The sequence below is a fragment of the Haliotis rubra genome, unplaced genomic scaffold, assembly GCF_003918875.1.
Source record: "Haliotis rubra isolate DU_JTF1 unplaced genomic scaffold, ASM391887v1 Scf221, whole genome shotgun sequence".
Taxonomy (NCBI): domain Eukaryota; kingdom Metazoa; phylum Mollusca; class Gastropoda; order Lepetellida; family Haliotidae; genus Haliotis; species Haliotis rubra.
The window spans coordinates 1,437,781-1,465,172 of record NW_025766237.1 but is presented as its reverse complement, the minus strand read 5'-3'; the positions used below and the strand labels follow the sequence as shown (position 1 = coordinate 1,465,172).

General features: G+C 40.9%; 2 protein-coding genes and 1 long non-coding RNA gene across 4 annotated transcripts in view; 1 reads left to right on the top strand and 2 right to left on the bottom strand.

Annotated features, from left to right (window-relative positions):
- LOC124277430 (CD109 antigen-like) overlaps window positions 1-22,200 on the top strand; it is a 36,382-nt gene extending 14,182 nt beyond the window's left edge. The window contains exons 7-25 of the mRNA XM_046713130.1: window positions 522-624; window positions 1,870-2,020; window positions 2,483-2,600; window positions 3,270-3,383; window positions 4,225-4,455; window positions 6,316-6,454; window positions 6,976-7,152; window positions 10,596-10,677; window positions 11,549-11,705; window positions 12,845-12,925; window positions 14,160-14,337; window positions 14,733-14,929; window positions 17,382-17,531; window positions 18,200-18,262; window positions 18,738-18,850; window positions 19,750-19,897; window positions 20,544-20,646; window positions 21,339-21,430; window positions 21,722-22,200. Coding sequence (XP_046569086.1) covers window positions 522-624; window positions 1,870-2,020; window positions 2,483-2,600; window positions 3,270-3,383; window positions 4,225-4,455; window positions 6,316-6,454; window positions 6,976-7,152; window positions 10,596-10,677; window positions 11,549-11,705; window positions 12,845-12,925; window positions 14,160-14,337; window positions 14,733-14,929; window positions 17,382-17,531; window positions 18,200-18,262; window positions 18,738-18,850; window positions 19,750-19,897; window positions 20,544-20,646; window positions 21,339-21,430; window positions 21,722-21,727 — 2,403 coding nt within the window. The 3' untranslated portion in view covers window positions 21,728-22,200. The remainder of the gene's footprint in view (window positions 1-521; window positions 625-1,869; window positions 2,021-2,482; window positions 2,601-3,269; window positions 3,384-4,224; window positions 4,456-6,315; window positions 6,455-6,975; window positions 7,153-10,595; window positions 10,678-11,548; window positions 11,706-12,844; window positions 12,926-14,159; window positions 14,338-14,732; window positions 14,930-17,381; window positions 17,532-18,199; window positions 18,263-18,737; window positions 18,851-19,749; window positions 19,898-20,543; window positions 20,647-21,338; window positions 21,431-21,721) is intronic.
- Window positions 1-27,392, bottom strand: part of LOC124277429 (CD109 antigen-like) — an 84,935-nt gene that overhangs the window by 44,113 nt on the left and 13,430 nt on the right. The window contains exons 28-37 of one of the 2 annotated variants that reach the window (XM_046713128.1): window positions 27,243-27,314; window positions 26,906-27,083; window positions 26,410-26,624; window positions 25,854-26,003; window positions 25,578-25,640; window positions 25,092-25,201; window positions 23,674-23,821; window positions 23,453-23,555; window positions 22,901-22,983; window positions 22,410-22,486 (exon numbers count right to left, since the gene is read on the bottom strand). In XM_046713128.1, coding sequence (XP_046569084.1) covers window positions 22,481-22,486; window positions 22,901-22,983; window positions 23,453-23,555; window positions 23,674-23,821; window positions 25,092-25,201; window positions 25,578-25,640; window positions 25,854-26,003; window positions 26,410-26,624; window positions 26,906-27,083; window positions 27,243-27,314 — 1,128 coding nt within the window. In that variant the 3' untranslated portion in view covers window positions 22,410-22,480. Of the gene's footprint in view, window positions 1-22,409; window positions 22,487-22,900; window positions 22,984-23,452; window positions 23,556-23,673; window positions 23,822-25,091; window positions 25,202-25,577; window positions 25,641-25,853; window positions 26,004-26,409; window positions 26,625-26,905; window positions 27,084-27,242; window positions 27,315-27,392 lie in introns of those variants that run through there. The other variant, XM_046713129.1, reaches the window with a different exon arrangement.
- Window positions 6,801-22,263, bottom strand: LOC124277433. The gene is made up of 3 exons (XR_006898822.1): window positions 22,251-22,263; window positions 19,996-20,000; window positions 6,801-6,914 (listed from the first exon to the last, which is right to left on the bottom strand). It is a non-coding gene; the product is annotated as an uncharacterized LOC124277433 (long non-coding RNA).

Genomic DNA, 27,392 nt, shown 5'->3' with positions numbered 1-27,392 from the left:
CACAGGCCAGAAAAATGTGACGATTCGTCACATCTTGCAATGTCCATTCAATATAATGTACAGATTTCTTTTACTCTTTTATTTTTGACGAGTCTACACATCTAACTAAACATCTTTAATAGAATGGTTTAGTTTCACTGAGAAAATATCCAAAAACATGTAACACTATTTCGATTTGCGTAGCGATTCTTTGTTTACATAGGTTGTACGGCTCCACGTGCTGTCATCGAAGCTGATGGAGAGCAAACGATGCAGCCAGTTTGATATCTAAATATGTACTGTCATAGACCTTACTGTCGCAGTTGTGGAAGAATAGATATGTAACAATGTAAAACGTTATGAAGAGGGCGCCGAAAAGCTTCCGTGAGTCCAGTCTCTTCTTATTATGAATATGCGCGTTTGTTTACAAACAAGAGAAAAGTCCGGTCACGTGATATGCAAATTAGCCTGTGGCAGTGATGTTATATTAGTCATCGCTGTGCCGGAGTTTGATGTTTTACCTGTAAACTACGATGTTGCAGAGAGCTGGAATCCTTGTCATCACTGATGCGCAACTGCCCAGTGGAGAACGTATTGCGTATGGTAGAAGTTATGATCATTATTCATTTGGGTCTGGACCTCGGGGTGAGTGAGTGTTTTGTGGAGTCATTATCGTCATTGAGTTTTTACTTGAAGAAGTTTCAAGTGTGAAACGCGAATTGAAACTCTAACCTAGAACTCCGCACGTGCACAATTTTTTTTGTTAAATCATTAAATTATCATACCAGATTGAATGAAATGAAAATTTGTATAAGATGAATAGTACTGACTGACTGAGTTTGGTTTTACGCCGCTTTAAGCAATATTCCAGCAACATCACGGCGGGAGACACCAGAAATGGGCTTCACACATTGTACCCAAGTGGGGATTCGAACCCGGGTCTTCGGCGTGACGAGCCAACGCTTTAACCACTAGGCTACCCCACCGCCCAGATGAATAGTAACACCGATGAAACGTAGTATGAAATGAATAGTAACACTGCATGAAAGGTTGTAAAAGTGTTAGTTATAACACTTAATTAAAAAGTTGTATAAGATGAATGGTAACAACGCGTGAAAAGTTTGCATAAGATGAATATTAATACTGGATGAAAGGTTGTAAAAAATGGCCAGTGACACTGGATGAAAGCTTGTATAAGATGAATAATATCACTGGATGATAGGTTGTATGAGATGAATAATATCACTGGATGATAGGTTGTATGAGATGAATAATATCACTGGATGATAGGTTGTATGAGATGAATAATATTACTGGATGAAAGGTTGTATAAGATGAATAATATCACTGGATGATAGGTTGTATGAGATGAATAATATCACTGGATGAAAGGTTGTATGAGATGAATAATATTACTGCATGATAGGTTGTATGAGATGAATAATATTACTGGATGAAAGGTTGTATAAGATGAATAATATCACTGCATGATAGGTTGTATGAGATGAATAATATCACTGGATGATAGGTTGTATGAGATGAATAATATCACTGGATGATAGGTTGTATGACATGAAGAGTATCACCGGATGAAAGGTTGTATAAAATGAAAAGTAACATCGAAAGAAAGGTTGTATATGATGAAAAGTAGCACTTTATGAAGGTAACATAAGATTATCATGAATAGCAATTTAGAGTGGATGAAAGCTTTGATATCATTAATAGTATTTCATACTTATTGAATGGTTACATGAAATGAATAGTAACACTCACTGTAAATGACATTTTGATGAAAATAATCATTTAGTTAACAGTGCTATTTGAAGTATGATAACATAAGAGAACAGTACCAACAAACAAATAGTAACACTGAAACTGTTGTTTTTACAGGTGCACCAGCGCAGTTTGACAGTAGCCCTTCTCTTGCCCGTGCAAGCCCACGTAGAGTCACTGAATCGGCGCAGGCCTCTCCCCTGAAGAAAGTAGAAAGAGTAAGAGAGATCTTCCCGGAGACGTGGCTCTGGGTGAATACCACAATCGGGTGAGTGGACCCGTGAAGATCCGGGTTAGAATTGGTCTTCAGCAACCCGTGCATGTTGTAAAAGGGACTGACGGTATCGGGTGGTCAGGCTCACTGACTTGGTTGACACATGTCATCGTATCCCATTTGTGTAGATCCTCATGCTGTTGGTCATTGGAGTGTCTGGTCCTGACTCGATTATTCAAAGACCACCGCCATATAGCTGGAAATTTCCGAGTGTGGCGTTTAACAACAAACAAACCTTTCACTGTGAGAACATGACCAGAGTAGATTTTATCTGGACGGCATCGGACATTACACCCGCTATTTGGGGATTTTAGTGTAGAGAGTGCTTGATCTCGAGAAGAGGTAGCTAGGCTGGGATTTCAAGAGACCATAAGACTTGGCATCGTTTAAAGAATCTAGTGATTGTTCCAAAGATTGTCTGACGCGTTATGTAGTGTTTGTTGTGTTGTGATACAGACAGGACGGCCGGGCATCGATCCAGACCACTGTACCGGACACTATTACATCGTGGGTGGCCAGTGCTTTCGCCATCAGCCCCCGCTCAGGACTCGGAGTATCGCCAACCTCCGCTAAGGTAACCGTAGAGCCATTGATCATAACTTATAGAACTAACTTTCTACGTATCTCCCTATAGATTGTATACTGTAGGTGGACGTCCGTCTTCTGCAAACTCTTTTGCTCTAGTTTTTCATGACATTTATTATATAAATATATATAAAAAATCACCGAAACGGTATGCTGCCTAATATATGAGACTTTGTACCGCAATGACATGATATCTGTACTCTATGGATTTAAACATGGATTCTTTCTAACGCGTTTACACTTCACCCATAACATAATTGTGTTAACAGGCCTTATGTGTAGACTTGTGAATAAAGTATTCTGTGCGAAACATCGTAACGTCCAAAACCTGTGAAGATCAGGGTTAGAATCGGTCACCAGCAACCCATGCTTGTCCTAAGAGGCGACTAACGTTTGTTCAGACTCGCTGACTTGGTTGACACCAATGTCATGGTATCCCAATTGTGTAGATGCTCATGCTGTTGATCACTGGATTGTCTGGTCCAGACTCGATAATTCACAGACTGCCGCCATATAACTGTAATATTGCTGAGTGCGGCGTTAAACAACTACCAATCAACCAATCAATCAATCAATCAATCTTGACGTCCCCTGTCCACATATACTAAACGGCCTAGGATCATTCTTCTTCGCCAACTTTTGGATTCCTGTTTCACAGCTCCGCGTGTTCCGGTCGTTCTTCGTCAGTCTGAACCTGCCGCAATCCGTGGTGCGTGGGGAACAGGTGGTCGTTCAGGCCAGCGTCTTCAACTACCTGACCACAGTGCAAGATGTAGGCTGTCTTCATGTATAACAGATTATCATATCACTCTTCGAACGTTTTTAATGCGTCTAGTGGTTTAGCCGAAGGCCCGAGTTCGATTCCCCATATTGGTACAACATGAGAACCCATTTCTGGTGTACTCCGCCGTGATATTGCTGGAATTTTGCAAAAAGCGGCGTAAAACTAAACTCACTGTGTCGAACAATTTGCTTTCGACTGAGGAAGCCCAGTTGTTAAAGTTTTCCCGACATGAGTTAAGTATGTGTAGCCTATTTCTTGGTTACAAAGCTAAACATGATATTTGTATTTCGGTTTACGTAATGGAATTTTCATGTGAAAGAAATCTTGAAATTCAGTCAGTCAAATTCATCACAAATAATTAATGAAGCTCAAGAAAACTAAAACCCCAAACCAGGTCTTACTGGGAACGTAGGACCTTCCTATGTATGCTATACTTGCTCCGAGTCCAATATTTGCTAATCCGTGAAGATCTGGATTAGAATTATCATCAACAACCCATGCTTGTCGGTAAGAGGCGACTAACGGGATCAGGTAGTCAAGCTCGCTGACTTTCTTGACACATGTCATCGTATCCCAATTGAAAAGATCGATGCTCATGTTGTTGATCACTGGATTGTCTAGTACAGACTCGATTATTTACAGACCACCGCCATGTAGCTGGAATATGGCTGTGGTGTTAAATAACAAACAAACACACAAAACATATTCGATGTAGATTTTGTTTGGATTTTAGAAGGCTTCACGAGACAGATTCCCGATTCCCAATTTGAATAAATGCACCTAAATATGAGAGAACAGTAACACTATTATATTTATACTCCTTCCATAGGTAACCGTTACACTTAAGCCCAACAGCGGTTTCCAAAGTGTCGTTATTGGTTCTGACGGTGAAGAAACATTTAACTCTGACCTCCAACGCCAGAGGTATCTTGTACGCCCTGGTGAAGCCAAGGCTGTGTACTTTCCAATAACTGCCTCAGTCATTGGTGATGTCGACATTGAGGTCTCCGCTCAGACCGGAACAGCAGCTGACGCCGTGAAGAGGCAACTAAGAGTAAAGGTTAGTGAATCAAGGACAGAGCAAATCAGATTGACAACCGTGAATATGTGCTTTTTTAAGCAAAATTATATTGTAAAATACATTATTAACACACTGTGTTGCAGTTTGATACATAACCATCCAAGAATAAGGTATCAATCGGAATTGTCTCAAACTTAACGTCTTTGAACGGCATTTAGAAATGATAACATAAAGGCGAGAATTTATGGATGTTCAGAACACGACTTTCGGAGTTAGCATATTCTTTGAAACGTCCTGTTCCTCAAATAAATCAGGTCTTGCTGTGGAAATACGACCTTCCTATTGTGTACTATACTTGCTCCGAGTCCAATACTTGCTAACCTATGAAGATCCGGGTTAGAATTGATCATCAACAACCCATGCTTGTCGATAAGAGGCGACTAACGGGATAGGGTAGTCAGGGTCGTTGACTTGGTAAGCATATTCTCTGAATTGTCCTGTTCCTCAAATAAAAAAGTTGACATTCATACATTCTGTCCTTAACGGTTCATATTGGTTCTCAATAACACGGGTCATGTTTCTGTCATGTGCAGATATAGGTCCTCTAGCACGATCAAATGCAGCACAAGGATAAAAGGAAAACAATATCAGTCTTTCAATCTTCCAAAGAACATAAACCACGAACAAAATGACCCAAGGCTCTTTTCAGTATATTGTATAAATATATTTATCCACGTCGCTGGAGAATCAACTATGCTCACATTGAATCATTACAAGTGTCATCATTTAGCCTGTTTTGCACATATTAGATATTTAATCACATGGGAGAATGTCCTCTTCTGAATCCAAAGGATGAAACCAGATAACTGTTACAATGCTCACATTGAATCATTACAAGTGTCATAATTTAGCCTGTTTTGCACATATTAGGTATTTAATCACATGGGAGAATGTCCTTTTCTGAATCCAAAAGATGAAACCAGATAACTGTTACAATGATTATTTTGTATTCTTTGATTGATAACGTTTTTTGTTTGTTTGTTGACATAGATCGGATTACAAATAATCTTTTGTCTTCTTTTGGTGGCATTTAGAAGCTGGTATGATGAACAGGAAGGCTTTTTTTTATCTACATAGAACGACTTTATAGCAATGGATACGACGTTTCGGTGTAGATGCTAATACCGTTATCAAGCAAGTGATTGAGTGATAATGGTGTCAGCATCTACACCGAGACGCCGCATCCATTGCAATAAAGAAGTTGTCTATCCATGAAAAATGTTCCTGATCATAAATATTCTTAGCAACACATACTGATTATCATGCTACGATACCGAAATCGCCGAACCTAGAAATGTCGATAATCGATAATCATTGGCAACTAGGGATCAATTAACTAACGATCCAGTAGCTCAAAAAAGGGCACTGACCTTTCAGCTAGAATTATGACTAAACATCACTGAGGAAAATGACAAAATCGCTTCCTAAAACACCATTTATGGTAAGAAGTGACCAACGGAATGTGTGTGTGTGTGTGTGTGTGTGTGTGTCAGGCTCACATGTCATCGTATCACAGTTGCGTAGATTGATGCTTATGCTGTTGATCACTGGATTGTCTGGTCCAGACTGGATTATTTACAGACCTTGTAACAGATATATTGATGCGCGGCGTTAACCAACAAGCCAGCCAACCAAACCAACCTATCGTAATGCTAAGAGTACGTGTCATGTGTTCTGTCCACCTGTTGTCTAAGTATATAGTGTCCCCTATACTGTCGTCTTATGCATATGTTGCATAGGTTCAACAACAAATAGAATAGGATACCAATTATTCCTGTCAGATTACTTTCGCAACCTCAGACAATACAATCTTCAATTGTTCACATTTCCTTCGTAAAGGCAGAAGGAATACGCAAAGAACTGAACACCCCCATTCTCGTTGACCTGACAACAGAGGGTAGCTTCTCAACGCAGTTGAATGTTTCCTCTCCATCTGGACTTGTTTCGGGGTCAGAAAGAGTTCGTCTCACAGTCACTGGTGAGTTCATATTCACATAGTCGTGACAGTTATTTATGTAGCTGGCTGCTTTGTAATATGTGATTGGTAGCACATAATTCCTGGATTGTCTTTAGGGCTGGGACTGCTAACCCGGATACCCGGGACGAGTAGGTAATGAGTTGCACCCGGGTACCCGTCTCAATACCCGGACCCGTTATGATCATGTGACTAATAGATTAAACAATGGAATATGTTATTCTTTCATGGTTAAAAGGTTGTATTGTCTTTGAAGATTTAGACAGAATTACAGTCACTTCTTTTGAATATAATACATAGTTAAGATATTGAAAAAACTCGAAATTTTAGCCTCCGAATAATATATTGCCATTTCTTACAAATTTGATGTCCGGAATTAACATAACGGGTATCCGGGTAGGGTAGGGCAATAGGGGATGGGGTACCCGGGTGGAAAATTTGGACCCGTCCCAGCCCTAATTGTCTTAATGAGGTTGACATGATGATGTTAACTTATTTGACACCAATATCACTGTCCATTGTAGGTGACCTGCTTGGCCCAAGCCTTGATGGGATGGAAAACCTCCTGTCCCTGCCTACTGGATGTGGGGAACAGAACATGTTGAAGTTTGCTCCCAATATCTACATCGCCAACTACCTGATGGCTACCAAGCAGATGACAAGGGCATTGGAGGAGAGGACCAAGTCCTTCCTGGAAGTTGGTGAGTGGCATGATGGTGGATTAAAAACATTGGTGAGTGACATGCATGACAGTGAAGTCAATTTGTGTCATGATGACGGACTGTGTCAGAATAGTGAGTGTTGTGATGGGGGACTAGTGTCAGAAGATAGTGGGTGTCATGATGAGGGACTATTGTCAGAAGATAGTGAGTGTCATGATGAGGGACTATTGTCAGAAGATAGTGAGTGTCATGATGAGGGACTATTGTCAGAGGATAGTGAGTGTCATGAGGGACTTTTGTCAGAAGATAGTGAGTGTCGTGATGAGTGACTATTGTCAGAGGGTAGTGGGTGTCACGAGGGACGTTTGTCAGAGGAAAGTGGGTGCCATGAGGGACTATTGTCAGAGGATAGCGGGTGTCATGATGAGGGACTATTGTCAGAGGATAGTGAGTGTCTTGATGAGGGACTATTGTCAGAAGATAGTGAGTGTCATGATGAGGGACTATTGTCAGAGGATAGTGAGTGTCATGAGGGACTTTTGTCAGAAGATAGTGAGTGTCATGATGAGGGACTATTGTCAGAGGATAGTGAGTATCATGATAAGGGACTATTGTCAGAGGATAGTGAGTGTCTTGATGAGTGACTATTGTCAGAGGATAGTGAGTGTCACGATGAGGGACAAGTGTCAGAAGATAGTGAGCATCATGATGAGGGACTATTGTCAGAAGATAGTGAGTGTCGTGATGAGGGACTAGTGTCAGAAGATAGTGAGTGTCATGATGAGGGACAAGTGTCAGAGGATAGTGAGTGTCGTGATGAGTGACTATTGTCAGAGGAAAGTGTGTGTCATGAGGGACTATTGTCAGAAGATAGCGGGTGTCATGATGAGGGACTATTGTCAGAAGATAGTGAGTGTCGTGATGAGGGACGTTTGTCAGAAGATAGTGAGTGTCATGAAGAGGGACTCTTGTCAGAGGATAGTGAGTGTCATGATGAGGGACTCTTGTCAGAAGATAGTGAGTGTCGTGATGAGGGACTAGTGTCAGAAGATAGTGAGTGTCATGATGAGGGACTATTGTCAGAGGATAGTGAGTGTTACGATGAGGGACTCTTGTCAGAGGATAGTGGGCGTCATGAGGGACTTTTGTAAGAAGATAGTGGATGTCATGAAGAGGGACTATTGTCAGAGGATAGTGAGTGTCTTGATGAGGTACTATTGTCAGAAGATAGTGAGCATCATGATGAGGGACTATTGTCAGAAGATAGTGAGTGTCATGAAGAGGGACTATTGTCAGAAGATAGTGAGTGTCGTGATGAGGGACTATTATCAGAAGATAGTAAGTGTCATGATGAGGGACTATTGTCAGAAGATAGTGAGTGTCATGATGAGGGACTATTGTCAGAAGATAGTGAGTGTCGTGATGAGGGACTAGTGTCAGAAGATAGTGAGTGTCATGAGGGACTTTTGTCAGAAGATAGTGGATGTCATGATGAGGGACTATTGTCAGAGGATAGTGAGTGCACGAGGGATATTGTCAGAAGACGTCATGAGTATTGTCAGAAGATAGGGACAAGTGTCAGAAAATAGAGGATTTCATGATGAGGGACTATTGTCAGAGGATAGTGAGCATCATGATGAGGGACTAGTGTCAGAAGATAGTGAGTGTCATGATGAGGGACAAGTGTCAGAGGATAGTGAGTGTCGTGATGAGTGACTATTGTCAGAGGAAAGTGTGTGTCATGAGGGACTATTGTCAGAAGATAGCGGGTGTCATGATGAGGGACTATTGTCAGAAGATAGTGAGTGTCGTGATGAGGGACGTTTGTCAGAAGATAGTGAGTGTCATGATGAGGGACTCTTGTCAGAGGATAGTGAGTGTCATGATGAGGGACTATTGTCAGAAGATAGCGAGTGTCGTGATGAGGGACTAGTGTCAGAATGAGGGACTATTATCAGAAGATAGTGAGTGTCATGATGGGGGACTCTTGTCAGAAGATAGTGGGTGTCATGATGAGGGACTATTGTCAGAGGATAGTGAGTGTCATGATGAGGGAATAGTGTCAGAAGATAGTGAGTGTCGTGATGAGTGACTATTGTCTGAGGGTAGTGGGTGTCATGAGGGACTATTGTCAGAAGATAGTGAGTGTCATGATGAGGGACTATTGTCAGAGGATAGTGAGTGTCATGATGAGGGACTATTGTCAGAGGATAGTGGGTGTCTTGATGAGGAACTATTGTCAGAAGATAGTGAGCATCATGATGACGGACACGTGTCAGAGGATAGTGAGCATCATGATGAGGGACTATTGTCAGAAGATAGTGAGTGTCATGATGAGGGACTCTTGTCAGAAGATAGTGAGTGTCGTGATGAGGGACTAGTGTCAGAAGATAGTGATTGTCATGATAAGGGGCTATTGTCAGAGGATAGTGGGTGTCATGAGGGACTTTTGTCAGAAGAGAGTGAGTGTCATGATGAGGGACAAGTGTCAGAGGATAGTGAGTTTCGTGATGAGGGACTAGTGTCAGAGGAAAGTGGGTGCCATGAGGGACTATTGTCAGAAGATAGCGGGTGTCATGATGAGGGACTATTGCCAGAAGATAGTGAGTGTCGTAATGAGGGACTAGTGTCAGAAGATAGTGAGTGTCATGATGAGGGACTATTGTCAGAAGATAGTGAGTGTCATGATTTGGGACTCTTGTCAGAAGATAGTGAATTTCGTGATGAGGGACGTTTGTCAGAAGATAGTGAGTGTCATGATGAGGGACTCTTGTCAGAAGAGAGTGAGTGTCATGATGAGGGACAAGTGTCAGAAGATAGTGATTGTCATGAGGTACTATTGTCAGAGGATAGTGGTGTCATGATGAGTGACTATTGTCAGAGGATAGTGGGTGTCATGATGATGGACAAGTGTCAGAGGATAGTGAGTGTCATGATGAGGGACTATTGTCAGAGGATAGTGGTGTCATGATGAGAGATTATTGTCAGAATATAGTGAGTGTCATGAGGGACAAGTGGCAGAAGATAGTGAGTGTCATGATGAGGGACAAGTGTCAGGAGATAGTGGGTGTCATGAGGGACAAGTGTCAAAAGATAGTGAGTGTCATGATGAGGGACTATTGTCAGAAACTATGGTACGGTGAGGGTTAAAGTCACAAAGGTTTGAAGGACCCGATGATAGACTACATATACAGTCAGAGGTTCGTGAGTATCATTATGATGAACTGAAATCAGAAAGTTGCTGTGTGCATGGTGAGGGCCTGGATCCAGGAAATGTACCCATGTACACGTCAAATCCAATCAAAACTGCCCTAGGGAGCACATTGATGTCTTTGAATTTATCTCAGTATAAAGGAAAGGAAGCTTTGCTTGCTTCATGCATATTGACATACACCATAAGTCAATGAACTGAAAACAACAAGTAGGCATGTGTCCTCAGTCACATCGCAGCAGTTAACATGAAAAGGACCTTTTCTCCTCAGGCTACCAGCGTCAGCTGTCCTACCAGAGAAATGACGGGTCCTTCAGTACTTTTGGGGAGCGCGACGAGGCAGGAAGTGTATGGTATGTGAATGATATGATTACGCTTTTACCGAGTTCGCGCAGCATACTATGACAGACCGGAGCGGCCTCAAATACAAATGTTAAATGTCTGATCTCGGCATTTTCATCCTGTCTAAGGGAATAGGGTCTTTGTTGTACGGTAATTGAATTTTTAACATTGCTATAAGAAATGTTGTGGATAATTTTGACAAGTTTTGAGTCTTTTCCTTTTACCGATTATACCGAATAGTTGTGCCAGCTAGGTTTATAGACTTGGAGGTTAACAGTTATAGTCATAGAAAGCCTAATGGGTCTCCATTGAATCAGTGTTGAGGTGATGTGAAGTGAAATTGTGCTTAATGCAACATACAAACATGGGGTCCTTGTTGTAGGGGTCCCTGCAGGCATTACGAGGGTACTGTGAAGTAAAGATGTAGAGAACTGTATGTTTTGATAACTTCTTTTGAGCCTGGGAAGAAGTGATCATGTGTACTGATGGATGAAACGGTGCATGTAACTCGGTGTGCGAAATAGTTTCCAAATATTGCTAGCCGGTCGGGCTAGCTATGCCTGAAAGTTCCTAGCCCACAAAATAATTCACTAGTCCGAAATTTGAATGTAGACATGGTTTCATCGTTAAGCTGCTGATATGATGAACAATCTTATCAGACCATAATCGTGCATGATTTAAAAGTATTGTATCAAGTTGGAGAGAGTGATATATTTACGAAATGACCTCATGAAAATTCACTAGCCAGTTGGGCCAGTGACTGTGGACAGTGTTGTTGAATTTTACTAGCCACGGGCTAGCGGGCCAGTGACTATTTCGCACACTGCTGTCATGTCAATTTGAGACATTGATAACAATACCTGTATTTGTGGGGATTTTCAGGCTCACCTCTTTCGTAGTGAAGTCGTTTTATCAGGCTCGTCGATACATCTATGTGGACAACTCTACCATAGACAAAGCCTTGAGCTTTCTCGCAAGCATGCAAAGGAGTGATGGTTCTTTCGTCGAGCCGGGCAGACTTATTGACAAACAGCTGCAGGTAAGAAACTATCATATCAGTTAGGTGGACAAAGGAATTTGAAACAAATGTGTGTGCGTGCGTGCGTGCGTGCGTGCGTGCGTGAATGAGTGAGGCGCATTATTGTCATTAATGTTGGGGGATGGTGTCAATTATCTCCGCGTATTCGCCGTTCAGGTCATTTTAGTAATGTCTACAAGGGTACAGTATTGACCTGACGCTTCTGTGATGCTGGTATGCCTAAGTTATGGACCTCTGCTCATCAAATTCTAGCATCTCATATGACATATCAAACCGTACCTTTTCACGATAATACCCATGATATCCGGGTTAGAATTGGTCTTCAGCAACCCATGCTTGTCGTAAGAGGCGACTAACGGGATCGGTTGATCAGGCTCGCTGACTTGGTTGACATGTCATCATAACCCAGTTAAGTAGATCTATGCGCATGCTCTTGGTCATTGGATTGTCTGGTCCAGACTCGATTATTTACAGGCCGCCGCCATATAGCTGGTATATTGCTCAGTGCGGCGTTAAACAACAAACCAACCAACCTTTCACGATAATGAAGTTGACATGAAATAGAATGACTATTGTCACTGGTTGTTCATTCCCTGTTTCCATATTTCTCGCTAATCTAGGACCGTCAACGACAAACGGAGCTACACAAATGTCAAATGATAGATGTAGACAGACTAACAAGAGACATTGTAGAACTATAACAGGGAGTTGTAAATAAACGTCATTTCTTAAATTTACTTGTAAGAAGAAGCAAAGATTGCTTTAAATTTATGCAGGAGTGGCATGCTGAACTCCAAAATATTCCTTGTACGTTTACTTATTCCCTGTTTAAAGTGAGTAAGTGAGTGAGTTAAAATTTAACGTCACATCGGCAATATTTCAGCCATATCGTGACGAGAACAATTAATCTTATGCCCCTGTTAAAGAAAATTTCAAATGTGAACCATACGTACGCTATTATCAATATTAAGAAAGTAAGAATAGCCTTATCACAGTTTTGTTCTGTTTTATTATGATTTAAGTTGTTATAAGGGAAAATTTCATAAGATATCTACTGTATGCAAAATAAATTCAGTTCTGAATAAAGATTGATTGATTGATTGTAGAACACTAATAGTATTGAACGAATTCGTTTGCAGGGTACCAAAGGCTCCGGACCCAGTCTTACTGCGTACGTACTCATTGCCCTGGTTGAGACCTCAGGACACAATGGTTCACGGGTGAGATGCCTTTCTTCGAAAGTTCAAAACCATATACTCTATTGGCGTACATACTCTAACTCTGTACAACGAACAAATCAATGAATAAAACTACCCCGTATTGACATAATAAGCAATGGGGATAGTTTTGGATAGACAACTTACAATATATGCTTGCGATGGTTCTGAATTCTCTTGCGGACAAGGAGACTAGATGCTTTCTCGAGGATGTTGTCAGATCCTGATGTGTTGACAGGGCTTCTTAATCTTGTCCCTTAATAATGTATAACCGAAGAAATATAACCATTGTTCGACACTGCAATTCTAAATGCCACTCAAAACAGTTTTTGCCATAATATACGCCGAAATAAACTGACGGGTGTATCAGAACCAAACAATTATTGCAGGCTCAAGGTTGTTTGATTTCTATAAGGCACGAGTGCAGTTGCACGAAATGGTAGCCACAATATTGCTAGGGGGCTTCTCTTCTTCAGCAACATATTGCACTACTCGTAAAAGTTGAGGGAAAATGGTAACAAAAGCAATTATTGTATTGTTGGTTTCGGAAGCTGTTGTTATGGGGTCGCCAGTATTTATCATCCAAAACTGTGTTCCACAGGAGATATTGCTTGTGTGAGATCAAACGATATCTCCTAGGAGATATCGTTTTGACAGTAGATTTTGAACAATGCCCTAACAATGCTATGACGTCATGAACTTGATGACGTCACAATGCTATGACATTGCTGCACTGCAAGTCTAATGGCAGTAATGTGTTCAGAGATGTACATTTTTCATTGAAAACTAAAGAAGAGTGATTTTTTTATGATAAATAGAATCTCACCCTCGTGTCTTCTGATATCAAATATATCAGCACTCGTTGATAAAAGTTAAAATATCCTCGGCAAGTCTCGGATATTTGTAGCTTTATCAACTCGTGTTGATATAATTGATATCAGTCCCTCATAAGATTCTCTATATGTCTGGGATATTATAGCAAGCTGAACAATCTCGAATGATAGAGGGGCGGTGGGGTAGCCCAGTGGTTAAAACGTTCGCTCGTCACCCTAAGGCCCGGGTTCGATTCCCCACATGGGTATAATGTATGAACCCCATTTCTGGTGTCCCCCGCCGTGATATTGCTTGAATATTGCTGAAGGTACGTGTGTAAAACCACACTCACTCTGATGATAGAACATGTACAGGTTGCCCTTTAGCAATGGTGTACAGTTTTTTGAGTATTTTGGGGACGCAGGTCAACAGCTCACGTCTCGACGACATGCAACAGAAAGCTGTAGCGTATCTGGAGAGGCAACCGTTCAAGCACCTAGCCCCATACCCACTGGCTGTCAGCACCTACGCCTTGGCCAAAGCCGGGAACAGGTTATTCGGGAGAGCCTTCTCTCAGCTCAAGAAAACGATGAATAACAAGGGTGAGCTTCCGCTTCCACTTGGCTCCTAAGAGTCTTCGTGACTAGCCTATTACTTTTTCCAGCAATGGTTACACAGGTATATATCATTTTTACTTGATAATGATCTATTTCGTGCTCGAAACATTTGTCATCGTGTGCCAAGCATCTTACTGAATTGATTTGATTTGATGTCTGATTTTCAGTAAATGAAAGTGCACAGGTGATGAACATCTAGAAGAGTAAAACTTAAAACTGAAAAATACAAATTCAGAAACTTATAATTAACTTTTCTTTTTATGACAAGAAAAACTCATGTCTTGTGCTACATCGTACTATTATAAAATCCATGTCCCATCGTCGAAAGCTTTTCCCAAGTTGTTTAATACTCAAACAAAGTGTATGTGTGTGTTGTGCAGATGGTTCAAAGTATTGGGTTGTGGATAATGATCCCGATAAGAACAAGGGGGAAAGGAAAGCCACTCCTATCGACATATTGACCACCTCCTACGGCCTGATGGCCTTCGTCAGCCGCAGTAAGTTGAAAGCTGGAATGGGCATCATGCGATGGCTGGCATCTCAGAGGAACCCAAGGGGTGGATTCAAATCCTCTCAGGTGAACCTTAAAACTTCAGAATTCAGAAAGTATATGTCGTGCTAGTGCCATAGTCTAAAACTGAAAACATGACTTTGGCATATTAGTAATGAATTTTGACTAACCCGTGAGGATCAGGGTTAGATTTGCTCTCCAGCAACCAATGCTTGTCGTAAGAGGCGACTCAAGGGATAAGGTGACAAGGTCCGCTGACGTGGTTCACACGAGTCATCGTATCTCAGCTGCGTAGATAGCTAGTAACGCTCTTGATCACTGGACTGTGGTCCAGACTCGATAATTTACAGACCGCCGCCATATAGCTGGAATATTGCTGAGTGCGGCGTTAAACAACAAACAAATAAAATGTTAATTTGCTAACTCGTTGTGCCTTAAAAGGAATTGTTTAAACAACACAGTAAGCATTGTTCCATCTACACCACGGCTGGCCGTGAGTAATGTAGTCGGGACAAGGTTAACAAGTGATTGATAGCCCGAGCAACAATACCTGCCATCAGGTCATGGTGACACGTAATCGTCCAAATCTCAATATCAAGTTAATCGACACTTATTAGCATATGTTACAGGGAAAGAATACGAGGGTTGGTCAAACATTAGTCGGCCTAACTATATTCTCGATGTCCAATGTTTAAAAAGCTTCCATTTTAGTTTGTAGGACTCATTAGCAAAGCCGTATAAAAAAATTCACATATGTGGGTAATGTGATTAACGAGATATTAGTCATCACAACACATTGGGGTATAATATTTCTAGAAAAAATGCAGAAAATGAAAAACGACCCTTCATTTAGTACCTCTTGGATAATGGTATGCCCTCAGATAATGTCATATAAAATATGTTAGTAAAGTATTGGATGACTTCCCGTCATAATCAAGAGTCAAAGCTTTGGATTGCTTGATTCATATTTAGTCGGGGGCTGTTTCTTTTAAGGACGCCCCCATTTTAGTCTTTCAAAAACATTGTGTCCAGATATTCAAGCTGGCCCTGTTTACAATATACTGAGAGTTGACACTTGTGTAACCATTCAGTATTTACTTTGAACCTTTAGCACCATGTGTGAAAAAGTGAAAACATTAGAATAAGCTATGTCCTTATGATTACGTCGTCTGAAAGGGGGTGGGCAGTGTCTCCAAAACAAGCTGTTTCAGTAAACATGACGGGGGAATCACTTTAACAAGCGATTGTACTTTCAAATTGCTTTTTTATGCACTTTAATATCTAAGTTTGATTCTTGCAGACGTCTACCTATCTCAAACACAAAATGTTTCTTGCATATTTTGTTACCTGAAGTTTGTGGTGCATTTATTGCAGATTTTGCGCTTTTGGGGGGTACCAAGATAAAATTTCAAACAAAATGGGGATCGTAAGGCTGGAACATAGCAAAACCAATTTGCTTGAGGTTGACAGATAATATGTAGAAAAATAAAACATAAAAACAGCTGTATTTGTATCATTTACTAGGTAAGACCGACTACTTTTTGACTGTCACTCGTATCAACCTGAATCCCTTCGGAGGTGTCTGATTACCATCCTGTATTTTGTATCGCACCATTGTACACTAAACGCCAAAAGAAACGTTACCCTCCTGTCTGATGCGTGGACGTCCACTTCTTGGTCTGTCTACGGTGACAGTCTGACTGAAGCCCTGAATAAGTCTTAGAACCGTGATACGGTGGCATCCGAGGGCGTTGGCAACAGCATTGTATGTCGACCCCACCTGCACCATCCCAATGGCTCTTTCTCTCTCTTCAGCTGTTAATCGTGGCATATTTCTCGTACTTGTGTATCAGATCATGTCTTCTAGGCTCTCTTTATACCCTATAGAATCATTCTGCACGTGAAATGGATGCAAATACTGCCTTAATATTGCTGCGTTTTGGCGATTGATATTGCTATGTGTACACACAAAATGGAAAAATGTTACTTTGCAAACAAAAAGGTTAACAAAGCTAATTCTAGGTATTAGTAAACACTTTTTCACAATACCAAAGACACGTTTTACTTGTTTTCACTAATGAAAATCAACAGAAAATGTTTTAAAAGACTGTAATCATAGGAATGATTATTTTCCAATTTTACATACTCTACAACAGTTGTTTCTTGTTTTAACAGTTGAACAATGGTGACTTTAAATGGTTTATCTTTGTCTCAAAGCAGAATTTTATTCAACGTTTCTTTTGGACATCTAAATCACAGTTGTCGGTTTATTTCGACATGGACGAAAATAGGACGATTTAAGTCTTCTGAAAAGGATGCATTTCACCTAAATATGAATGCATTTGATAAAATTGTTTTTTGGGATTTGCATAAAGCTGTGTTGTTAAGCTTTCTTGTAAGCTAATACCTTCTAACATATCTTTGATAGTTTTTCAGTAATTCATAAAGGAAGGAGGGTAACGTTTCATTTGGCGTGTAGTGTATATTGTATGTAACTAAGATTACCTAAATCCTTCAGGATACGACGGTGGCCCTCGAAGCTCTGACACTGTTCATGGTCGACGCCAGACCCGACAACTACAACGTCAGGCTCAAACTCACAGCCGGTAATGAAGTCAGGACAGTCACCGTCAACAACGAAAACGCCCTCGTACTACAGAGCATCGATGTTAGTTACTGTCAGTTTCATTGTTACAGATAGTAGAACCCTGAATAACGATGTAGAACATATATTTGGAGCTAAGCATGGCGTTTGTATGCAGCCATCTTCTGAGATGAACGTTGCACTTTGCAGGTTGACACTAGCCTTATGTCAAATACTTTACCATTTCAGAATCACTTATTTCAAGAAATTGATGAGTCACCACTTTTACGGTATACTAACGTTTTGCTTCTGAAAATATATAATTTTGATAGTAACAAATAATCCCTTTTAAATTAAAAAGAAGCCCCAGTGAGATGGGAGATTCAGAACCTCCGGAAATCTAGACTTGCTTCATTTATGGCTTTAGCATTGCAGGGAGGGCTGGGTGGTAGGGCAAATAATGCGGTTCAGGGAGTGAGTGAGTGAGTTTAGTTTTACGCCGATTTTAGCAAATACTCCAGCAATATCACGGCGGGGGACACCAGGAATGGGCTTCACACATTGTGCCCATGTGGGGAATCGAACCCGGGTCTTCGGCGTGACAACCGAACACCTTAACCACTAGGCTACCCCACCGCCCTCAGAGAATAAGTACCAACTTTGTTCCTTTCGTCAGTGTAGCAATCTTTTCTTTTCTAAAATGTTCACGAACCTTTAAATGAATCTAATGATATCTTATATTCTGAATTCAGCTATCGTTCATTCCATCAGTGTTGAAGATTTCCGCAGAAGGAAGTGGTTTCGCTGTTGTTGAGGTGCAGTACCTTTGTGTTGGCATGCCTATAAAATTAAACACTTCCATAATAATAATAATAATAATAATATGGCCACAAATAGAGCGCAGAACACCGCAGCGACATGATTCTAGCGCATACGGCTTGATGGTCATTATTACCCGGATAACCCACGCTGCCTGTGAGGCGCTGGAAGGTCATATGACTTATCCCATCGGGTACCCATTTTCTTCTGGGTGAACAAAGGCAATTTATGAACAAACTCACTTGCCTAAGGTGAGACGACGTGTGTGCATCGTGCTTTGTGTGTGAATCAAGCTGCCAAACACGGTTACCCATCATCATGGCCATCCAAGGGATCTCCATGGCGAACGTTGCTTCACCTGATCTCAAGACCACATACCACAGCATACAGTTATACGTAATGCTCGCACATACCTAGGCACTAATTTAGTTCATGTTGTCGTCGTATCTTAACATTTTCTTTCGTTTCTAGTTGGGCATGTTTTACAACGTGGACTCTGTGGGCGATGACAATGACGTTTTCGACGTCAGCACGGTGCTCCTCGACGACACCATCAACGGCTTTACTCTCATGACGTGTTCCAAGTATGTGTTCCTATCATGTCCTTGTAATATGGTGTGCACAGTCGGCCAAGTCGTGTAAATCACATATTTGCTCTGTGTAGATATGCACATATTAACGGTGTCCGAAAACGATGATCTCCCACCTCATGACGTCCTGGCTTGTTCCCCAGACTATACCACGTTAGTTAGTAATAATGTAGAATTTGTATATATACTCATGGAAACAAATAAGGGAACACATGAAAGTACAAGTGTTCATGTATTTATTTATTCACCTACAGTGCAATGCATAACCTTGTGAAGAATCCTGGAAAAGAATAAAGGAAAAACACTTGTACTTTCATGTGTTCCCTTATTTGTTTCCAATCTTCATGATCTGCTGATATCGCACAAATTAAAGGATGCTCAAAACGCACAATCTGATTATTTTATACTCAACCATCCCCACTAAATCAGTATATTTCGGACTAAAAAAATAGAGATATTAAGCAGGATTAGTTGGCTTGTTCCACTGTGTGCACAAAGGTGCCTTTCGGTGACATATCTTTTCTGTTCCTTGTGAAGAGCACACATGACGTACCCGTGAAGGTCCGGGTTAGAATGTGCCTTCAGTAACCCATGCTTGTCGTAAAAGGCGACTAACGGGATCAGATGGTCAGGCTCGCTGACTTGGTTAACATATGTCATCAGTTCCCAATTGCGCAATCGATGCTCATGCTGTTGATCACTGGATTGTTTGGTCCAGACTCGATTATTAACAGATCGCCACCATATAGCTGGAATATTGCTGAGTGCGGCGTAAAACTAAACTCACTCACTCACACATGGCGCGTCAACTACATTTCGGGAAGATGGGAGATGAGCAGTTAGGAGTCAGATACAAATATTTTTATTCTAAATATACATATTTCCTCTGACAGACATCACCAGGAGGGATCCAGTGGGATGTGTGTTCAGACGATCCAGGTTCCTTCCGGGTTCACGGCTGATCTCACCAGCGCAGGCAACATTGCGGGACTGAAACGCCTGGAGCAGACAGACGGTCAAGTCATCGCCTACTTTGACTCGGTAGGTTTATACTCTATAATTATATTTTGGAATAGCACATCCTCAGTAAAGCACATATTCTACAACTTTTGGGGTTGAGTCCCAACTTGGATTCGAACCCACACTCTCAGAGTAAGCCACCTCATCATCATTGCACAAAGTCAGCGATCTAACCCACTCAGCCACTACGGCCTGGTTACTGGCAGTAAGTTTATTCTCTGCTACAAGTTGGTGGACAATGTGTATAAAATACCGGTATATTGTATGCCAACATAGCTTCTTTCATTGGCTTCAAAGTGAGAAACAAACTTGGATTTTTTACCTTACATCACTCGCATTGTGTCAGAAATAAGCCTTCACAACTCTATTGTAACCAGATCCCAATATACACATCTGAATGAACACTTCCTCATTCTTGGACATTGGCCTCTCAGTCATAATCTGCACATCACCTACACCACACCTACACATCTGTACCACCTTTAGCAAAGACATTGTTCATCCCATCACCCTTTCCTCACCTAATGGATGAATAGTATTACAATGTTTGTGAATACCTCTGAAGTTGAAATAGTTATTTTCTGAACATTATGGTTTGGCCTGAAATATCCAGACCAGTTATATATGCCATGTGTCTTTGCTCAACATACTTATGTATTCTGTGTAGGTTGGGAAGACATCCACGTGCATAAAGCTGTCTTGCTCCAGGACGAGCATGGTGGCTGGGAACAAACCTGTCTACATTTCCATGGTGGATTATTACAAGCCAAGTAAGTTATATTATATTGGACCAATTGGGACTCTTACAAGCTAAGTAACAAGGGAACAACATTATGTGACTGGCGGTATGGTTGCTTCATAATATTCATGTTGTCATGGTAACGTTATGGGATGTGATACAACGTACTTAATTAAGTTCTGACACAAAATGTTACCAAATGTAATGCGTTGTGTTACAGATGTTAACATTGTGGTCACTTGTAATGTGCTATCTTTCACAGATGATAACATTGTGGTCACTTGTAATGTGCTATCTTTCACAGATGATAACATTGTGGTCACTTGTAATGTGCTATCTTTGCAGATGATAACATTGTGGTCACTTGTAATGTGCTATCTTTCACAGATGATAACATTGTGGTCACTTGTAATGTGCTATCTTTCACAGATGATAACATTGTGGTCACTTGTAATGTGCTATCTTTCACAGATGATAACATTGTGGTCACTTGTAATGTGCTATCTTTCACAGATGATAACATTGTGGTCACTTGTAATGTGCTATCTTTCACAGATGATAACATTGTGGTCACTTGTAATGTGCTATCTTTCACAGATGATAACATTGTGGTCACTTGCAATGTGCTATCTTTCACAGATGATAACATAGTGGTCACTTGTAATGTGCTATCTTTCACAGATGATAACATTGTGGTCACTTGTTATGTGCTATCTGTTACAGATGATAACACTGTGGTCTCCTACCAGCCGCGTAGACTGAAGACGTCGAATTTCTGCCAGATATGTTCCCAGTGTGCCGGCTGTGGCCAAAAGGTAATTTGCTAGTGAATTATCATCAGATGTGTTTTCACTTGTATTTTCTGCTTCAACGAGATATATGTCATCATTGTAGTTTTTTAGGGCGCGTTTAAGTACCCGTTTCTCCTATAAGGTTTTGAAAGGCTAATCGGGATTTTAAGCACTGTCTTGCACTCCTAGACTATGGTGAGAGTATCACGGGAAAACCAAACGGAACAAAACGTATTGTATAACGCAGGGTGCGATTTTTGTACCCCTTTCTTTCATTGGGTTTAGGCTAATCAGAGTTTATGCGTTGCCTTGCAGTCCTAGACTACGTGACACAAGACGTGGATACATCGCACGTTTCTACACGCAGCTGATGCCTGTTTCAAATATTGCAGTGGTACTGGATGCTGAACTTCATGTGCATGTATTGTTCCATTATGTGAATATATCTCCCCATAAATCACCCTGCTGCAGTCGATGCCGAGACCCAGTGGTACCAAGGTTCCATCTGGGAGATGATCGCTATGACACTCCGATGTGGGTATATTATGAAACGAATTCCTGACTCTTGTACAGTATTTCACACTGAAATATGACAGTGGTGAAAGGCTGTATACATATTTCTTGCTGTCGATTCTATTACAAATTTCATTCCTAACACACTTGGTGTCCGTTCTTGATTCTTCATTCCTTTAGTCAAATATATAACAAAGCCTTCCTCACAATGGAAAACAGGCACATATGACTTGTACGTTCAATAAAGTCTCAGGAATGCTGCATTTCCATGGAAAATCATACAGCATTTGTTTGTTGTTTTGCTTCATCATAACACTGTGTATATATACACATGACATGTCCAGTATACATTATGAAATTCTACTAAGACTTACTAAACATTTGGTTTCAACTGAACTCATAAGAAAGAACACAGGTATAATATCCAAATAAAGCATTGCCTGATAATGAGGATGGCCTGCCTCTTGCAAAAAAACGACCAACCAGTATACCTTTTATCTGGCATTTATTTTTTATGTTAACATAATGAACATAATCCATCTTGATCTGTTTTCGTCATCCTTACGCCTGAAAATAGACATCAAGCATTTCAAATGACTTAACCAAGCATCATCAATCAACTTTAACTTTACTAATGTAGTAGATACGAAGCACAATTCAATGATACTGGAGTTCCTAGTTTGAAACAAAGTTCTCTCTTAAACAGTAAGATATCGATACTTTACAATTTAGCAAATCTTTGAATATAAGGTACAAAATGTTAGTATTTCTAATGAGTGAATGGATATGTTTTTTCACTGCTTTTAGCAAAATTTCCAGAAATATCACGGCGGGGGACACCAGAAATGGGCTTCACACATTATATGTGTGGAATCGAATCCGGGTCTTTTACGTTGCGATTAGCCATTAGGCTACCCATCCGCCAATTCAGTATTTATAGAAATGAGCACCACGCCAAAGGGAGATAACCTAGGACCTCACCTGGGGGCAGCACTTGCGACACACATCACAGATGGTGGCCTTCTTGAGACTGCGGGTTTCATAGAATGTGGCACCTTGGTTACCTGAAAGAGACAAACCAACCACATTTAATTCATACGCTGACACCAATACTCCATTTTGATAGCTGGTATGACGTACACAAACATGCTATTATCTGTTTGTCATTCTAAAATCTACAAATTGGATTCTTGAGTACTCCGGTTTACAATTTCATATGAATCCGGCAACAGGGTGAACATTTCTAGTTCAGTATTCGGTAAATCTCAGAAAATACAGTTACTATTGACACCAATACTCCATTTATATAGCCGGTATGATGTACACAAACACGCTCTTATCTGTTTGTCATTCTAAAATCTACTAATTACGTTCTTGAGTACTCCGGATTACAATTTCGTATGAATCCGGTAACAAGGAGACCATTTCTAGTTCAGTTTTCTGTAACTTCCGTAAAAGATAAAAAGACATGATTACTGGTAAAAAAATGCCGTCTTCAACTGTACCAACAGTTACTTAAGGGCCTATACTCACTGGGCTGGTAGTAATCGTAGACTGTGACGTAGCTGGGCTGGTTGTTCGTCACCATGCCGGTTCTGGTGGACAGGATGTCAAAGCAAATGGACGTTGTGCCGATCTGAGATAAGGACAGAAATGTGTGTCATATGTCATGATCAGTTTGAATCTGGGGAGAGGACTTAAGTTTTGAAACGCTAAGATGATACAATACTAGGATGAGATCAAGTAGAACTCACTTCATCAAAGTAAACAACAACATTCCTTCCTCGTCGTTCAACACGTTTAAGGCCAGCGACGTTCCCAATTGACGTCATATCCGGATCAAAGCCTGATGGGATAGATATTTCCATAACTGTCATGCCACTGGATCCTTTCTTTAACCACCTAATCAAAACAAACATTAACCACAATTATTTCTTTGAAGGATCGAACATTTAATATGTTTCCATTCTCTCCAACATTTCTCGAAATCTTATATTTCAACATGGTATTTGTCGCTGTCAGTGCAAATAAATTTGTTAGAATTATGCGAAGAGTTTTGTCTCTTGCATATATACTGGCCACATAAAGAAACTGTGCACACAGAAAATATAAATATAGGCACACAGCGTATTTATACATAAATACATTTGTGAACATAGCAGGTGTTGGAGACAATCAAATGCTCATGCACGTGCCAGACGACGTGACGTCATTGACGGTGGCCTAAGGCCTTGCAATGTGTTACTGCACGTGCAGCCCGTACAGATGTGAAACTCTGAAATTGCTGTCACTGTCGAAAGCTTGATCTTTGGTCATTCAAACGTTCACCAATTCGCATGAGAAGTCACATGGACATCATGCCAAGATTAACATCTGCTCAACGTCATGAAGCCATTGGAATGGTTCGAGCAGGAATGAGCCAACAACAGGTGGCAGCACATTTCCAATGCCATCGTAACACGATATCTGCATGGGTCAGGCGTTATCGAAACAGTAATGACGTCGCCGACCACCCACGTTCTGGGCGTTCCCGACGTAACGACGCCAAGACAAGACAGATGGATTCAGGTGACTCATCTCAGAAACAGGTTCCTGACAGCAGTGACCACGTCCCAGACCATTCCCCAGTCCTTCAATGCTCATTTGCTAGCCTCTATGCGTCTTCGATGCACTGCTGTGCTTCACGCACACGGTGGTCATACCCGTTATTGACTTTGTGACTTCGTCGTGTGACCCCCTACTCGATTTTGAACTTCTGACGTCATCGTTACGGATATTGTTCATGTTCTTTTGACATTTTCTTGTGGTCAGATACTTCAGCTTATAACGTGTCTACATCATTTCGTCTTTGCTGTGTTGTATTCCAATTATGAAGGCATCTTCTGTGTGCACCGTTTCTTTATGTGGCTAGTATACAAAACATTGTAATGATTTTTGGACCAGCCAACAGGGTCGAAAGTTTCACCATCAGGCATTTTGTAGATGGAATATGGCTGTAGTTAGGGTTAAACAACTAAGAAACAAACAACTGCTAGATACTGAAAGCAACAAAACCCTTTTCAAATATATGGAAATATCTGCTTAAAGCAGAGTCCATTCAAATTCCGGTTATATTATGAGTCTGTGTTTCTTTCGATTGTTTCTTTGTTTAAAACTGTTGACCCCTCCTTACTTGGTGCAGGTCATGAGTCTGAAGTTGTTGATGGTGTCATCAAGGAGTACGGTGCTGATGTCAAAGGATGGTTTGCCGATCTCAGCCTCCACGTTGAAGAACACATCAACCTAGACGCGGATTAAGAACTATTAGGGTTTTCATTCTTTGACATACGTTATTCAGTGTGAATGTGTCGATGGTAGGTGGGACGGGACTTTATTGAGGCAGGGTATTAGTTTGTTTTATGTTTCAAAACACAAACATATTTTTCAGTTTCAATTTCACATTACAATTTGTATACAACGAACAGTCTGGATGAAATAAATCCACTAGAACTCGTGTTCAAAGTGAAGGTATAATTTTCCAGTCATATACCCAAACAGATGACATGTACAGACCAAGATATATTTACGTCTTTACTTTGAAAAAATGTTCTTATAACAAAAGAGTTTTTGAATCATAATTGCCTGTGGTTTTCATAAGGAGAATAAGTTGATGTCTCACCTCAGCATAAGCAACACCTTTACCAGTGGCAGTGAGAGATACTTGTTTGGGGAATGTCGTCAACTGGGGACAAAAACATGATACACAAAAATCAACAGTTGTTATACATGTGTTGAGATATCCAAGCCTTCCCCGTGTGTCTGGATAAATGAATTCACGAGAATTCCAGTACAAATATTATTCGTCATTCCCCGATTTGTGTTCTTTTTCATTTGTGATTCAAATCTTTGCTTGAAGGCATTTGTCAGATGATTATCGAAGTTATTTCCAGCCTACCTCTCTAGACTGCAGCACAAGTGCGTTGTTGTCTGTCACAGATATGTGCTGGCTGTCACTTCCGCTCTTGATGTCAACCTCTACTTGGAATCCGGAAGTGTGTGCACGTCGGGCATAGTCAGTGAGTGCGTGCAGAGCCACCATTGTGTCCTGTCAATATGCAAGGTTTGAGTAAGCAGACTAATAAAATGAAGTAACTAGAGACATGGGGAAAGTTATGAAGTAACCTGTTGCTGCGTAACACCAATTATGTATGAGCCTTCCTTTCTCCTTAGACTGACCCACAGGTCATGGGTTCGAATCCCTGCTTCGTCTGTTTCATGATCTGTGGTTTGTCATCGCCATGTCTGTTTTCTTAACCCTGAAGAACGCAGGTCCAAAAAATTCGGCACGTGGGGATGTCTTTTCAGCGAACATATAATGAACTTTGATTGATTCTTTCTTACCAGTTCAAACTGTATCCAACACGAAGCTGCACACAGACTTAGTAAAGAATTTGCATTTCTCAACGTTTGATTAACACGGGGACATCGGACCACCATGACTACACACTGACCTGCGTTGAAGAGAAGCCGCCATAAGGGTTCCTCTGTGACGTCAACCAGTTTGTGATTGGAAGACCTCCTTTGAGATCACCACGTGAAGACGACGCCAGTAGGGCATAGGCTGTAGTCTGGATGTCAATTGGTTGGGCTTGGGTGTGTGGAGGAGTCCATTTTGTGTAGTAGTTAGAGGAGGCGGTAGTGGGTTCGGTCCAGTGTTTGAGTGTACCTGAAAATAATGTAATGATCACAACTTTTCAGCAAACGTTTTTATATTATGCAGTGTGTACCAAAGACATCACAACGACAAAAAGACAAAGGATGTACCTCAAGAACTGTATCACATTCGTATAATGATGCTTTCAATGAAGCTGAGATATCTACAGAGTGAGTGAGTGAGTTTAGTTTTACGCCGCACTCAGCAATATTCCAGCTATATGACGGCGGAGATATCTACAGTTGATAATGTAGTAATGTTGTATAAGTGGCATCAATGCATAACCAATTTACCTTTAACATCAGCTGCAGCGTTGAGTTTGTTGAACGTGACATCCGCTACTGAGCTGCCAGCCTCAGACAAGGCGTAGCTGACAATGGCAAGAGTGAAGGGATCCGTGATAGAGGGAGCCATTGACTCCAGGTAATTTGTGGCATTCACAGTGGCGTTTCCCAGCGTGTACTCATTAATCTGTTAATTAGATAAACATGTGTTTTTCAAGCTCGGTTTCAAGTTTATTATACTTCTGTTCGATCACTGATGTTTTGTTGTGTATTTTTGTTTTGGTCAGCCATTTCTACATTTAAGTCTATCATTACAAAATCTGGAAGGAACAGTATTTGTACTTACACCAAACCCGCTAATGTCTTGGTTCTCAAGGAAGGCGAGCAAGGCCATAGCAGTCAATGAAGCTTTGGAGCTCTAAAATAAAACAAAAAACAACCATCTAATAAGATAAACAACAGACACGTTTAACCTTAGCTATTGACAAGTCATGTG